This window comes from Eucalyptus grandis, chromosome 5 (assembly GCF_016545825.1).
Source record: "Eucalyptus grandis isolate ANBG69807.140 chromosome 5, ASM1654582v1, whole genome shotgun sequence".
NCBI lineage: Eukaryota > Viridiplantae > Streptophyta > Magnoliopsida > Myrtales > Myrtaceae > Eucalyptus > Eucalyptus grandis.
The window spans coordinates 1,643,372-1,658,256 of NC_052616.1; the positions used below are offsets into that span (position 1 = coordinate 1,643,372).

At 38.7% G+C, this 14,885-nt stretch overlaps 2 protein-coding genes across 5 annotated transcripts; both read left to right on the plus strand.

The window, feature by feature from the left end:
* Positions 1 to 4,903: 4,903 nt before the first annotated feature.
* Positions 4,904 to 10,481, plus strand: LOC104443465. 4 transcript variants are annotated; one of them, XM_018874724.2, is made up of 14 exons: positions 4,904 to 5,060; positions 5,214 to 5,293; positions 5,384 to 5,585; positions 5,730 to 5,804; positions 5,885 to 5,995; positions 6,125 to 6,163; positions 6,448 to 6,560; positions 7,210 to 7,324; positions 7,447 to 7,637; positions 7,733 to 7,849; positions 8,193 to 8,273; positions 8,468 to 8,706; positions 9,492 to 9,531; positions 9,688 to 10,481. In XM_018874724.2, the coding sequence occupies exons 2-14, from the start codon at positions 5,246 to 5,248 to the stop codon at positions 10,270 to 10,272; spliced, it is 1,956 nt and encodes a 651-aa protein (XP_018730269.2). In that variant the 5' UTR covers positions 4,904 to 5,060; positions 5,214 to 5,245; the 3' UTR covers positions 10,273 to 10,481. The 4 variants fall into 4 exon arrangements, with proteins under 4 accessions (XP_018730269.2, XP_018730270.2, XP_018730271.2 ...); XM_018874725.2 differs by having other exon boundaries at positions 4,914 to 5,060; positions 5,179 to 5,293; XM_018874726.2 differs by having other exon boundaries at positions 4,915 to 5,060; positions 5,209 to 5,293.
* A 774-nt stretch (positions 10,482 to 11,255) lies between these two features.
* LOC104443466 (LIM domain-containing protein PLIM2b) lies at positions 11,256 to 13,286 on the plus strand. Its single transcript, XM_010056878.3, has 5 exons — positions 11,256 to 11,505; positions 12,146 to 12,245; positions 12,341 to 12,369; positions 12,627 to 12,716; positions 12,834 to 13,286. The coding sequence occupies exons 1-5, from the start codon at positions 11,371 to 11,373 to the stop codon at positions 13,134 to 13,136; spliced, it is 657 nt and encodes a 218-aa protein (XP_010055180.1). The 5' UTR covers positions 11,256 to 11,370; the 3' UTR covers positions 13,137 to 13,286.
* Positions 13,287 to 14,885: the final 1,599 nt, after the last annotated feature.

Consider the following 14,885-nt stretch of genomic DNA (forward strand, 5'->3'; position numbering starts at 1 on the left):
CGCGAGAGTACCCTCGGCATTGAATTGTCGTGCTATAGCTGCCATCCACGTGGCTTCCACGTCACATCTGTCTCTCTCATGAGTTATGAGTTTTGCCCAAAAATAAAGGGAGATGGATTTACTGGCCTGGGCAGAGGTAAAAATTATGGAAAATCATAAATATTTTTATAATTTATCAATTTTAATTTATTTTTGTTAATTATATTAATTTAATTTTAAAATTTTTAATAATTTATCATTTTTATCTTAAATATTTTAATAATTTATCAATTTAGTCATGCTACTCAATTTTACTGAAATCACTAACATAATAATTAAGTCGATGTTGGTTGTGCTATGAGGCGTAAATGGCGCTAACATAATTGATTTTTTTTTCTTTATCTCTTTGTTTCTCCATCAACCTAGCAAGGGACGCTTGGGCGATGGGGAGGGAGGGCGAACCTCCATCAGCCACCAATAATGTCGTGGAGGGAAAAAGAAAAAGAGAAAAAATTGTAAAAATTGTCCACTCAAGAGTCAAGACCGGTCATGCTACGTAAAATGGCTGACATGAACAATTTTCAACCAAAATTAATTGAAATAGCTAAATTTACAAATCATTAAAAGGTTGTGAATAAATTAACAAATTATCAAAATGTTTAGAACTAAATCGATATAATTAAAATGTTTAACATTAAATTGATAATTATGCAATAATTTAGAACTTTCTGGACAATTTTTCTCTTAGAAAGATAATGTGGCGTTCTACATCAAACACTGATGTGACAGGAAAAGTACCCAAAAAAATCATAAATTTGTTACATTAATACTAATTTAGTCATAAATCTTTCAATTGAACCAATTTAGTTATAAATGTTTTCACATAAGATTTCGTCCATTTGGCCACATATGTGGAAGTTGTGCATCATAATTCTGCTACTAAATCGCTAATGCAAATATCACTGTTCTATGTGACATGGCTAGCGCAAATGTATATATTTTTAAATCATTTTTCATTTTTTTTCCTTTTTTAATATTTCTTTTATTTTCTTTCCTTTTTTTTTCCTATTCTTGTTTCTTTGGACTATGGCTGCTGCCGGCCATGGTCAGTGACCTCCCACAGGCAAGGACATGACCCTTGCAACCTAGGCAAGGCCAACCCTCATAGAATCTTGCCGCCACTAAGTTTGGCGAGGGCTCGACCCTCATAGCCCTTGTCAAGTCTGGTGAGTAGGGGTGAGCACCATCTAGGGTCAATCCTGGACCGACCCTAGATCAATCTAACTCTACTGATCTTGATTCAATTCCTAAGAGGACTAGGTCGATTTTTGGTCTTGAGATCCATGAACCAACACTACGTAGATTGGTCATCGGTCATGGGAGTTTAGGGTTGAACCAACTTTGTTTGTATATATTATATATAATACATCTAAAATATTATATACATATATCTAATATGTTATTTATATCGTTTTTGCATATGATATTACAAGTATTATTGATAGATAATTACAAGAACTTCCTATCTTGTCCCATATCTCTATGAGCGGTCTTAATCATCTTTATGATTTCTTGCTTTTAGCATATGTGAAATTTCTATTGTTGTCTTATCTTAAATTTATTGAATATGTATTGATATTTATAATTTGGTTGCACAACACCGCTTTATCGATGAATGTGTAATTTGAAATGGTAGGATTGTCGTTTTAAGAAGTATAAAAAATGAAATAAAAAAATTATCAATTGGTCTCGGGTTGATATTGCAATCGAATTGAACTCATTAGGCCGGTCTAGTCCATGATCTTAGGCTCAATAGGGTCGGTTCTTAGTTGCAAAAATTAAGGACCAACACCGTGTGAGTTGGTTCTAGGGTTAGGGGGTGAACCAGCCCAACTCCGATTAAACTTACCCAACTGGCGAGGGCCCTCTTGCTTAGGCTGTGAGGGTCATGCCCTCATCGACCCCTTGCTTGTGGTTGGTCTAGCCACAATCTTAAGAAAAAAGAATAGGACGAAAAGGGAAGAAATAGGAAACGAAAATTTTAAAAATAATAATAATAAATTGAAAAATTATTTAAAATGTCAATGTTAGTATCGGTCGTGTCATATAGGAAGGTTAATATTTATATCAGTAATTTCCGACCTAAATTAGCCGTATGGACTAATTTGGTACCAATACAAAAATGTTTAGGACTAAAATGATATGATTAAAAAGTTTATGACTGAATTGATATTAATATAATAGGTTCATGACATTTTTGATACTTTTCTCTTGATATATAATCCGATTAAGAAAATTGCACATAATGCTATGATATACTTTATGGAAAGATTACATTCAACAAATTTTGACAATTCGGAGATAATAAAACAAAAGAAAAAGTTTAGAGATTATATCAAATAACAAGGTAGCCGATGCTTTCAGCTGCAAAAACACCTTGTTTTCCACACTATCTTATGAAGTTACCGGCTTTTAAGTACTATGTGAGCATTATGGTTCGGATTCCTGCTTATAAAATGTGACAAAGGAACTCCTAGATACTCCAAACAGCCTTTATACACTCTTCAATGGTTATCTTTTTCGGGGGTTGTAATAAATCTTAACTTCCGTTGAGATGAGAACAGCTTTCGCTCTCTTGCTTTCCAACGTCCCTCTCCCACAAGCAGAGGCTCTCACTCCACTTGGAACTTGAATGATGGAGACAAACAATCTTATCATCTAAGCAATTCCTCATGATTCACTTAAGCTGCGCATGACAAAGTTTTCGAAACAGAAATTGATTTCGGCCAGAAATCAATTTCTTAATTTATATTTTTTTTTTTTTTTTTTTTTGGTTAAGCTTAATTTCTATTTTTCAGACAAGTTTCTGAGCAAAAAAAACCCGTTCGATAATGACTCAAAATTTCTATTTTTGAAACAGAAATCCGTTTGATAACAGAACAAAATTTCTATTTCTAGGAATAGAAATTGATTAGATAACAACATAGGAGATCCCCAAATACAAAATAATAGTCGAAATACTACTAAAACAACATAGAAAATCCTCAAATACAAAATAATAGTCGAAATAATACTAATACATTACAAAAGTTGAAAATACAATTTCATGGAATTTCCGGCATATTATTATCCATTGCCATTTTATTAGCAATTGTTTTCCTAAGCGTATTTATTTGGTTTACTTCCTCGGTCAATGTATTGTTTGCAAGCTCATCCTGCGTAGAGTTCGAATAATGACTAAAAGCATGAATATGGGTGCCATCAATGGCGCCTATACAGCCTTGTCATTTTATCAAAAACTAGTATTATACAAGATTATCAACAAAATAAAATTAATTGTGTAAAGGAATATATGAGAATTCTACCTTAAAGTAACGTTTATAGTTAGGAACTAATCGAGGGAAGGTTGGTTTATTTTGATTCTCGAATTGAATCAATCTAGTTGCTCATCCCTAATTTCTTTATTGTTGCTCAATGAACCTTTAATGGCCTTTGCATAGCAAAGAGAGAGATTCTCTTGAATCTCTTGCCTTCAAATTAAAATTTAAGATTGTGTAATAATCTAATTATTTTGATTTTGCAAGAATTTTGAATTTGTAAAAAAATAAGGTTAAATTTCTAGGCACGTTTTTTATTCATCTATTACGTAAGAACTTTTTCTTCAACTGGCCATGCGCGTGCCTTTTCTAGGAGGAAAGAGCCCAATTGTTTTTAAGTAAGCATTTAAGAACTTTGGTCGTTTTTTAAAATTGGGATCCATTCGATTGCCTTTCATCCTAAAGGAAGTTATCAAAAGAAATTGAAAAAAATGCAAAAAAAAAAAAAAAAAAAAACACTAGCAAAATAAGAAAAAGAAAATTAGCAATAATTTGTGAAGTTGTGGTTATGAGTAAATTAAGTTAGCAAGAAAGCGCAATGTTCTTTTATATGGTTTGATTTCAGGTTTCTAATTTCTATTTCGAAACGAAAAGTTAAAATTTCAACTTACGATTTCTTCAATTTCTCTATTTCCGAAATAGAAATCTGTTTTAGAAATAAAGAAATCAAATTGCGTTATTAAACGGTTTTGCTCCAAACATATTCTCGGAACGAGAGAAATAAAATCGAGAAATGAAATTTTGCCATGTGCTCCCTTAATCATGGCTCAACAAATGATAGATCTATCCATTTGATCAGATAAGTTTGAAATTTGTTTGCCAATTAAAAAAGGAAAAAGGCTAATATCATCCCAATTTAGTAAAATCATAATTAAGAATTCAACTGCGCTATTCTAATTGAGAACCGGTCAATATTTCTACTTATGGTAAAACTTAAGAGCGAGTATCAAATACAAAATGTATTTGCCAAACACATAATTTACAAGATCATGCTTCGAATTCAAACCTCAACAATAGTTCACCTTTTTCCTTTCTGAAAAAAGAAGAAAAAAGAAGCTTCGGAATGAGTTCAAACAGTGTAATCTCGATTCGTTACCGATTGAATTGGAGACACAGATGCTCCCTCATGTTGGAGTCGGTTTAATCATCATGAAGATGAATCCTCCTCTTGCCCAATCCCCCCAAAGCTCGATGACAACTCGTATGAGAAGTTCAATCTCTTCAACTCTCGGTCGGGCTTGGAACAAGGTCTATAATCGGATAATAGGATCCGCTCTAGGCCCTTCCTTGGTACCGAAACATCGGGCCAAGGACAAAAGTCATATAGACGGCCTGCCTGGTCCGTGGAGGTGTCAACGATTAGATTCGTTTTCAGTTTTCCAGTTTGGTTATACTTATGACGCTCTATCCCGCCCGTCCAGTGATGGCTCCTACTACCATCAACGTAAGGATCAGGTTGGAGTTGGGGGCATGAAGGTAAATTTGAAATTCAATGACGTTGTAGGATAAGATAAATTTTTTTTTTTTTTTGACGAGAGGATAAGATAAATTTAAGCGCCGGTTCCGTGCCATAGTTTGGTCCCGCGTGCTCTGCTTGCGTCGATCAGCTAATCTCCTTCTTGTTATTTCTCTACGCCGGCATCGGGCTTAATTACGATTCCAGCTCAAGCGTCATTCATGGTAGCTCCCAGCTGCTAGAACAAGGTGAGTTTTTGACGAATTTCTCGTGCCCTGCATGCATGTAGCGTTCTTGGGTCTTTTGGTAGATTATCTGACGTGTGATTGGCAATTCGCAACGCCCCTTGCAATTCTTCGTGCGAAGCTGTTGATGGGTCTTTGCCATTCTTGTTAGCTCAGATTGATTTGATATCGAATGTCCGACGCGGTTGATGGAGAGAAATGTTGAAGATGGGATTCGCAACTCCGTGATCAAGCAGGTCTCTGCCGTGTTCTGCTTGGGTGTTGTTCTGTTTCTCGGTCCCTGACAGTGAGCGAGCCATTTTGATTGATGCGTGTTGAAAGTGCAGAGGGTGAATCCCAAGAGGCTGAGGGATGAGGTTCGTATCGGTTGCGGAGCTGGGTTCGGAGGCGACAGGCCGTTCGCGGCACTCAAGCTGCTGCAGAGGGTGGAAGGGCTGAATTACCTCGTACTCGAATGCTTAGCGGAAAGGACTCTCGCCGACCGGTACCAAGAAATGATGTCCGGCGGTGATGGCTTCGATTCTCGAAGTATGTCGTGATTTGCATTTTGGACGTGCGGTTTCTAGTTTGTAGTGCTGTTCTGACTGTACATACGATGATGCCTTGGGTATGAACTGGGGCATACCATTTGTTATCGGTGTCAATGATTTGAGATTTTGAAATGATATGCAGTTTCGGAATGGATGGCTTTGCTGTTGCCTTTGGCTGTGGAAAGAGGAATTTGCATTATCACCAATATGGGTGCAGGTGAGGGGCTTAGTGCGCATGGATTGGTTTTAAATTGATGAAAGTGGTCTAATACGTGTGTTTTGTTTCTTTCTCAAAAGTTGATCCAATTGGTGCACAAGCAAAAGTGTTAGAAGTGGCCAGCGGGCTAGGCCTTCAACTGACGGTTGCCGTGGCTCGTGAGGTTTCATTCACAGAAGCAAGTAATCAAGGTCAGTAGGGATCATCTGGTTTTAATTTTCTATATGCAGTCTTGGGTAACTCAAGCCTTAATATAATTAAGGGTCTAGTATAAAGGAACAAGTTGTGGCCTCTTGAAAGATTGTTTTTGCTTTGTCCAGGGTCTAGAATCTTACATGATAAATCAACTCCTGCGGAAGGTGTAAGCGCCTTATATTCATATTGTGCTTTTTCATGGATAACTTTTATCATACAGAATTATTTGGTGTGTTTTTATGACTCTTTGGTGTACAAGTATTTCTTAATGAGAAAATGGGGGATTAATAAATGCCAACAAAAGAGAAACACAAGTTGAGTGATGTAATTTTTTTATGCTTTAGTCTCTTGATCAGCTGAAGGGATAATGTTGGTCAGCAGATTATCTTCCTTTTCTTTTCCTTAATGAGGTTGAATTGTCTCAGCTTTCTTTCCCATTCTCTGAAAGGTATTAGCACGTATCTTGGAGCTGCCCCTATTGTTGAGTGTCTTGAAAAGTACCAACCAAATGTTGTTATTACTTCCCGAGTTGCAGATGCGGCCTTATTTTTGGGTCCTATGGTAAGAAATCATGGTATTGTTTTTCTCTTTGCGTTCGGTGAATGAGATGTCCTTTTCCCATGTTATATGTCTTGCTTTTCTTTTCTTTTCTTTTTTTCTCCTGATGTTTAGTGATGTAGTTTCTGAACTTTTTGCCCATTTTCATTGTCACGGAGGACTCACCCTACTTGCATTAACTTCTGAATGAAACAATTATCCATTGACAGCAGAAATATCTCGGGATGTCTATTATTGAATCTCTCACAACAAGAACCTTAACTGAATCCATTTACTCCTCCAGATACGACATTGGTGCTACTTTTACCACTTCTTTGGGTTAATGGAATTTCCTTCTGACATCTTAAATCGATTGATACAGCCTTGACCTGCTGATGATGGATTTGATGTTAAATTGAAGTTTGAGTTGGTTAAGGAACACTTGCTAGCTTTTCTACTTCTTTTGGATTATGAAACCATTGTTTGACGACATTGTGAGACTGATTTATTAAGATTTTGAAGGCAGAAGTGTTAGATGAGAGTGCAGCCTGATCCTCTTTATATAGTAAAAATCACGTGGGTGCTGAACCCCTTTATTTTGTCTAAGCTTTTCCTCATCCAGTAGTTTTTTCTTTTGAGAAAAGAAATCTGAAAGTTCTCATCCTATAAACAGGTGTATGAATTGGGTTGGAACTGGGATGATCTAAATTTATTAGCACAAGGATCTCTGGCTGGTCACCTTTTAGAGTGTGGCTGTCAACTCACTGGAGGATACTTCATGCATCCAGGTATCAGCTGTTTAATCTTCATGTTTAGCATGCCAAAAAATGTGGACAGTCAAGCTATGAAAAGGTACAACCTACATGGCATTTTTAGGATACTGAGTGCAATTCACTATTGTCTGATGCAGGTGACAGATACCGTGACATCTCTCTTCCATGTCTTTTAGATATGTCACTCCCTTATGCCAAAGTAAGTTGTGATGGAGGAGTCCGTGTGGCGAAGGCAGATGGCAGTGGAGGAGTTTTAAACGTCAGTACTTGTGCCCAGCAACTTCTTTATGAGATTGGTGATCCAGCAGCATATGTTACCCCTGATGTGGTAGGTTCTGGGTATCATCATTGAAGATTTATAGACATTAATCATGGACCAACTGAAAAATCAAAAGTTCACATGTTTATTCTCATTTTAATCAGGTAATAGATCTTCGAGATGTTACATTTCAGCCATTATCCAAAAATGAAATGAGGTGTCTCGGAGCAAAACCATCGGCGAGATCAGTACCTGATCAGCTCCTGCGATTGCTTCCAAAGGTTCAGTCAGCATCTTGGTAGTGAACTCACTGAAATTTAAATAGTCTTTGATGATTGTGCTTCTCCTACCATTTCAGTAGCCTTTTCCATTCAATTCTTGCCCTCTCATTCAGAAGATATGAGTTAATCAGTATCTTTATCATGTCCAATAGTGTAATAGCATGTCTTGGATAACTGTATTGGTTCTAATGTTCATGTTTGAGTAATTTACTGAACTTGAAGTCCTTGAGATGTTGGTTACTTTCCAAACTGTTGGTTCATTCATCTTTTGAAGCAATTCATCTCTGATGTTGTTTGAGTCTCTGAGACCTTCTTACTATCACTACTCCTGATGGTCTTCCAGGATGCTGGGTGGAAAGGATGGGGAGAGATATCCTATGGTGGTTTTGAATGTATCAATCGCGCCAAGGCTGCTGAAATTATGGTATGTGAGATCTAATCAGTTCCGCTTTTTTAATGAACGTAAACATGTGAGTGCTTATTTCAAGCAGCCTGTCATTATCTTTCTTTGGAAGTAAACAATTGCATAGATACTGTCATATGAAGCTATTCTTGATGTAGTGCAAGTGGCTGGCTTTACCATCCTTTCCTTAAATATCCTATTATTTCCATTTTCAGGTAAGATCGTGGTTTGAAGAAGTGATTCCTGGCCTTAATGACCGCATTGTTTCTTGTATTATTGGAGTGGATAGCCTGAAGGCAACTAGCTTGGTCACTGGGCCTTCTGCTTATGAGGCGGTTACAGATATTCGGTTAAGAATGGATGGGTTATTTGAACTGAAGGAACATGCATTCCAGTTTGTGAGAGAGTTCACTGCATTATACACTAATGGACCGGCTGGGGGCGGTGGTATCTGGTAATTTCTTGTCCACCTTTATGTTGTATCAGTGCTTGATCCAAAAAATATTTCCACGTAAGACTTTGCTCGACTTTAACCAAATGCAAACACATCAAGGCTTTTCTTTTGAGGTGATAATGTCATCAATAGAGCCACTTATCAGAAAAAGATTAACAGATGCCAAAAATTGCTGTAGTTTTGTCGTTTCTGGCTTTAGTACATCTAGAGCATACAAATGTGAAGAAAATAGCTTTGTGGTTCTGTATTTCAATGGACATGATACACGGGAATGTTGAGGGTTTGTGATGGAAGGTACAATATAAACTGCTTATACAAGCTTGAAGTTGGCTTTGCTTATATATCTGCCATAAATATTAGCATCTAGTCAATCAGGTGGGGATCACGCAAAGTTGTGCATTTCTTTTAGTGAAATCTATCTACTACTTGTGTGTTGCTGAGATGAATAAGTTTGATCATGTGGACTGGGAATTACTGTTACAAAGTTTACAAAAAATTTTGGCATCCAGTCTTAAAAAAGTTTTTGCCGCCTAGGATTTGCTAATGGTGACTACTTGTGTTGGCAAATCTTCCATCAAGACAGAAATCTTAAAAGAATCATAAAGAGATTCTTAGCACTAGGAATGTCAAGAATTCAGGTGCTGGACAATGGAAAGGTCTCAAAGAATGCTTTGTGAACTGCTTATCTTATTATTTGCATGGGTTGTTGCAAATCCAAAAGCAAGACTGTTGTTTCCGCCACTTAGTTTTTCATGCTCACTCTGTTCTGTCTGCTTCTATTACAGCACCGGACACAGGAAAGAGATTTACCTTGGGAAGGAACTGGTATGCAATTGGACTCCCCAACATCCGCATGAGCCTTTCATTGAGTCTCGATTGAAATTAGTTCTTCAAAAATTCCTTGTAAAGTGCATTTTCACCAAGTGCTAAATGACTTGAAAAACTGAAGAAGTACTAATCAGAAGTGGTTTGCCATTTTAGGTTGGCCGTGAACTTGTGTTTTGGAAAGTTGGAGCAAAGCAAAGCATGGCAACGGACTCAAATCATCATGTTGGTTGCCTCAAAGATACGGTGAGAAACCATGCTGTTCGCAGGCCAATTAATCCACAAATGGCAGAGGGAAATGATGATGGGGACCTCATGTCAAAATCTGATGCTTCTCCTGCCCCTGCAGGAGAGGAGATTTCGTTGTACAACATTGCACACGGTAGAGCTGGAGACAAAGGAAATGACCTGAACTTCTCCATCATCCCACATTGCCCTACAGATATCGAGAGGTTAAAGATGATCATAACACCTACGTGGGTAAAAGGCGTTGTCTCTTCACTTCTGAATACCTCCTCATTTCCAGATTCAGATGCCCTAGCAAAGAGAGGCAGGTGGGTGGATGAGCATGTAAGCGTGGAAGTTTATGAGGTTAGGGGGATACATTCATTGAACGTCGTGGTCCGGAACATCCTAGATGGCGGCGTCAATTGTTCTCGAAGGATTGACCGCCATGGAAAGACCATATCGGATCTCATATTGTGCCAGAGAGTCGTGTTGCCCCCTTTATCGAGTGTTTGACTAGCTCAATCATATCAAAATAATCCTATATGGTGAATTACCATTGAAACTATAATTATATGCAGATTTTTGAATTCAAGGACATCTTCTGATTACATAAACTTTTCCCAGTCTTATAATTAAGAGTTACTCCTTAGAAAAGTGTTGTAAGTATATCACACTGATAGGTTTCTGCATTCTTTGGTACAAACCATTATGTTATTCCCTTACCTTTTTGTTTGCAATATGAGCACAAATCGCCCGTGACGCTCTCGATTGACTTAGATTTGGGTAATCTCTAATTCTCCTCTTCCAAGTCATAATTATGTTGATATTGATTAATATATGCAACCATGAATTTGCAATTACATTGGTAAACCATTGGATTTCACTGAGGATGGTTCTTCCAGTGATGGGCAGGGCATCTCACCAGTTGAATTTTGGGTTTTTCGAGACTATAATTTCCTTCACTAAGACATTGCTGTGAACAAATAATTAAATTCATCATAGTCGGTCCACCCGAACAACTTCTTCAATAGTCGCTCGGCCCTCTAGATCTCATTCCATGCATGTTTACACAATGACAACTTAAGCAGCTCTCAGTCCCAGGACGTTTAACAAGGTTCAAAGGGTCTTGAACAGATGTGTTAATGCACGTATTATCTCGTTGTTCGACACCTTGGCGTTCTGGACTTTTTACTTGTCACCTTGTCACCTGGGAGGGCTGGGAGGGCCGTACTATTTCAAATCACCATAACTAACCAAACACCAAAATTAGCAAATAAAAGACCTGTAGCACTTCGCTTTCACGCCGAAGATACGCTCGGAAAACATCACACGTCAACCTTCTTTTCCTCCACTTTAATCGCACGTCCATTTTTAGCTCATGATGTTGGGATCTCCATCCGTTTTTACACCCTCAGAGGAGAAGAGTTGGAAGCGAAAATCCATTTTATTGGGGAGTGATATAAATGAGCTTTGATCCCATCAATCATATTCTTTGTTCAATCTCGTTCTTCTGGGGTACCAATTAGAGGGCTAATGCTTGCGAGACAGCGCCAGTAGTCGAGGTGATTTGGAAAAGCTCTTTGAGTCCCTTAGCTTTTGCGAGAAGCAAGAATGGCATTTACAGGAACTCTGGACAAATGCAAGGCTTGCGATAAGACCGTTTACGTGGTCGACATGTTGTCCCTTGAAGGCATGCCTTACCATAAGAATTGCTTCAGATGCAGCCATTGCAATGGACATCTTGTGGTACGTGAATTGTCTTTGGGTTGGTTCTGTTGCTTTGCATTGTGACGATTTATGTAGTCTCTAATCTGGTGAAGAAGAAGGGGCTTTCTTTTTCCTGTTATGGATCGTGCCCACGACTTTTCATGCTGTAGTGCAGATCTTAGCTTGAGGGTGAAATGAAACCGGCAAACTAGATCGAATATAAATGAATGACTACAACCAAAGAAAGCAAACATAGCACCCTGCAATGGCAGCGGATAAATATGATTGGAAAAACTGGGATGAGCATGATTGACCCGATACAAGCATGATTAGAGATCGAATCCACACAGTTCGGCTTGTCCTAAGGAATAAACTAGTTTAATTACAATTCTGATACATAAATGGAGATAGAATGCAGTGTGAATATAATCTAAGCAAGGCATTGTAATACGAAATGCTAGTTTGCAATCTGCAATTTTCTCTCTGAAGTAGGTTGTTGTGGTAATGTAGTGCTCTGTCTATATGACAAAGTTCATCAACATGTATGTAACTGGGAAATGCACGATATGTTCATCAAGGTCAACTTCTTTGTGTCGTTGGAATGCATCAAAGAGTCGGGTTTCATTTAAGCCTAATAACATAAAAGCAAGAACGGCATTTAATCCAGTACCAATGACAGATGAGCAACTACTCCTCTATGGATGGTGTCCTCTATTGCAAGACTCACTTCGAGCAACTTTACAAGGAATCTGGCAATTTTAGCAAGAACTTTCAAACCGGTGAGCTTTTCTTGGCCTCATCATCATCTTCTCTTAAGGCTCTGCTAAATATTCAGATAATTTTCTTGGCTAACATCATATCATTACCATGGCAGCCAAGTCCTCTGAGAGGCAACACGACCTGGTATGTTCACAATAACCGCTACCTCGTTTGCTTCGTTTACCTCTTAATTTTACAGGTCTTCATTAACGCTTCGCAAACATTTTCAATCTCAATTGCCTGGCTTGTCATTTTTCTCTACTTCACTATTAGCTCCAAATGATGAGACCAACTGCCAGCCAGCAATGATAAACTCCATCTACACTTCATCTTTCATATTCTTTTGCTTTCGTGTTGCATTGGCAATCGACTTGATGATTTCATGTGATCTCTATCCACAGAACCGGACCCCGAGCAGGCTATCTTCTTTGTTCTCTGGAACTCTAGACAAATGCACCACTTGTGGCAAGACAGTTTACCCCTTGGAAAAGGTATGCCATTCTCAAGCCCCAGCCAACTTCAAATTCTGTAATGAAGTTAGAAATAACTCATCATCCTCTTTCCAATTGAATTTCGTGATGCATTGCACATGTCTGTTTCGAACACAGGTGACTCTGGAGGGAGAGTGTTTCCACAAGAACTGCTTCCGATGCGCTCATGGTGGATGCGCGTTGACGCACTCATCTTATGCTGCTCTGGACGGAGTCTTCTACTGCAAGCACCACTTTGCCCGCCTCTTCATGGAGAAAGGCAACTACAGCCACGTCCTAGAGGGTGCTGTGCACAGGCGGAACATGTCCTCCGCGCCCACATCGCCCCCGCCTGAGCCAGTGCCTGCCGAGCTAACACCCGAGCCAACGCCCGAGCCAAAGCCTGAGCCAGACGATAAGTCTGCGGAGGATCAATCTTAACTAAAACATCTCATCTCCCAACTTGGACCTCATTTCGATGCCATCATCTTCAAGAGCCAACACTATGTACTTCAACTGTAGTAGTTTTTCACTAACTGTATGCATGTTATCACTATTTTTTCTTTCTTGTATTTTCCTAATGACGTATTTGAAGCCTGATGACCTGATATAACATGTTTCTGCTTTTTTTGTCCGTCATGAACAGGAAGATATTCCATTTGATCTCTCGTATCTGCTTCATTGTTGATATGTGCTATGAGTCCTAAAAGTTATGCATTGATTCGTTTAAATGTTCTGAACTATATGTTGCACAAAAAATCAGTGGCTAGAAAGATTTCGAGTTCCTTTACTTCCTTACTTTTTAGCCAATTCTTGAATTTCTAATGCAAAATGATGATTTATTGGCAAATGTAGTCCCTGTACTTTTGTTCTCCCAGATATGCAATTTGCTTTAACACGGATTTGAGACTTCACGTTAATGCTAACTCATATAAGGAAAATGAGGGCACTTGATCTAATCAGAAAGCTAGGGTTTCACATTTTGGCTACTGTTGTCTGCACATGAACTGACTTCCATTGAACATGCATTAAACTTAATTGGATAATTGCATTTAGTGGATCTCAAGTCTGGAGTGATAAAAATGTTTAGATGAGAATATACGCAAAGCTTATAAAGGTTGAGCCGTACATCCAGTATTAAATTGAATCACCCAACCTGAGCAGGTCTGAAATATTTGGTCAGGTTTCTAAAACATTGATTAAGTGCAGATACTAGTTCAAATGATCTTAGATCATAGTTTTTGATGACACTCATCTGGCGATAGGGAACACTTAGAAATATTTCTTGTTCGCATCATTTCCCTATGATGACTACCTTTCTCGCTATCGAAGCCCGGCAATTGCTTGAGTAGTGAGTGTGTTCGTGCCCAGTCTAAATCAGCAGAAATGCATATTGTTTTGGGCCACCCCGCAGAAGCATGGACCGGTATTTCTCCGATAGTTATGTGGTGTGCATGGGATTGCGGATTTCCATAATCAATTGGCTCCCAAATACTCAAAAGTAGAAAAAACAAAAGACTGGACAGGCAAAGGAATCAGTGCTTTACGTTGAAAAAGAAACCTTTCAAAAGAAAAATTTAGACATAAAGACTCCTCTCTTGCTTACACTCACTCGCCCTCGCAGCAATGGTGGGATTCGATTTTCACAATGGCCTACTGCTAAAGAATGCTCTGAAGGCGCTCAGCCTCATGGATAATGTGAACATTGTAGTCATGCCAGGTGATGGAGTCTTGTTTGAAGCTTTGAGCTTCTAGGCTGCATCGATGCGATCCTTTTCTCCCCCAAGAATCCCTTTGCTTTTTCCGATGCCAAAGGACGTCCTCTCCAAGCATAGAAGTCGGCACGATCAATGCAGTTCTTAAGAGAGTTGTTTTCGGAGGATGATCCAGCCAATGTCTCCATCGATCCTCTGGGAGTTCTGATGGATATCAGCGTTCATCCTACAGGTAAATCATCTTGCTCGGCAATGAAGTTTTTGAAAACGCACGCCCTTCATTTGAACTATTTTTGTTCTTACATCTCTTCTCTTGCTTTTGTTGATACCTAGACCTTTCGTTTAAGAGATTGCTAGAAATCCACAAAGCGTAATCAAACGGCCTCATGCGGATTCAATGAGAACCAATTTTGGCGCAACCATCATTCATAGAGCCTATGTACCATCACTGCTACAGCTCGACGAGCGGGCCTGA

Coding starts and splice junctions, on each gene's coding strand:
- LOC104443465 (XM_018874724.2), top strand. CDS start 5,246: ATGGAGAGAAATGTTGAAGATGGGATTCGCAACTCCGTGATCAAGCAG. Junction 5,294..5,383: donor GCAACTCCGTGATCAAGCAG/GTCTCTGCCGTG, acceptor TTGAAAGTGCAG/AGGGTGAATCCCAAGAGGCT. Junction 8,274..8,467: donor CCAAGGCTGCTGAAATTATG/GTATGTGAGATC, acceptor TTCCATTTTCAG/GTAAGATCGTGGTTTGAAGA.
- LOC104443466 (XM_010056878.3), top strand. CDS start 11,371: ATGGCATTTACAGGAACTCTGGACAAATGCAAGGCTTGCGATAAGACC. Junction 11,506..12,145: donor ATTGCAATGGACATCTTGTG/GTACGTGAATTG, acceptor TACCAATGACAG/ATGAGCAACTACTCCTCTAT. Junction 12,246..12,340: donor TAGCAAGAACTTTCAAACCG/GTGAGCTTTTCT, acceptor TTACCATGGCAG/CCAAGTCCTCTGAGAGGCAA.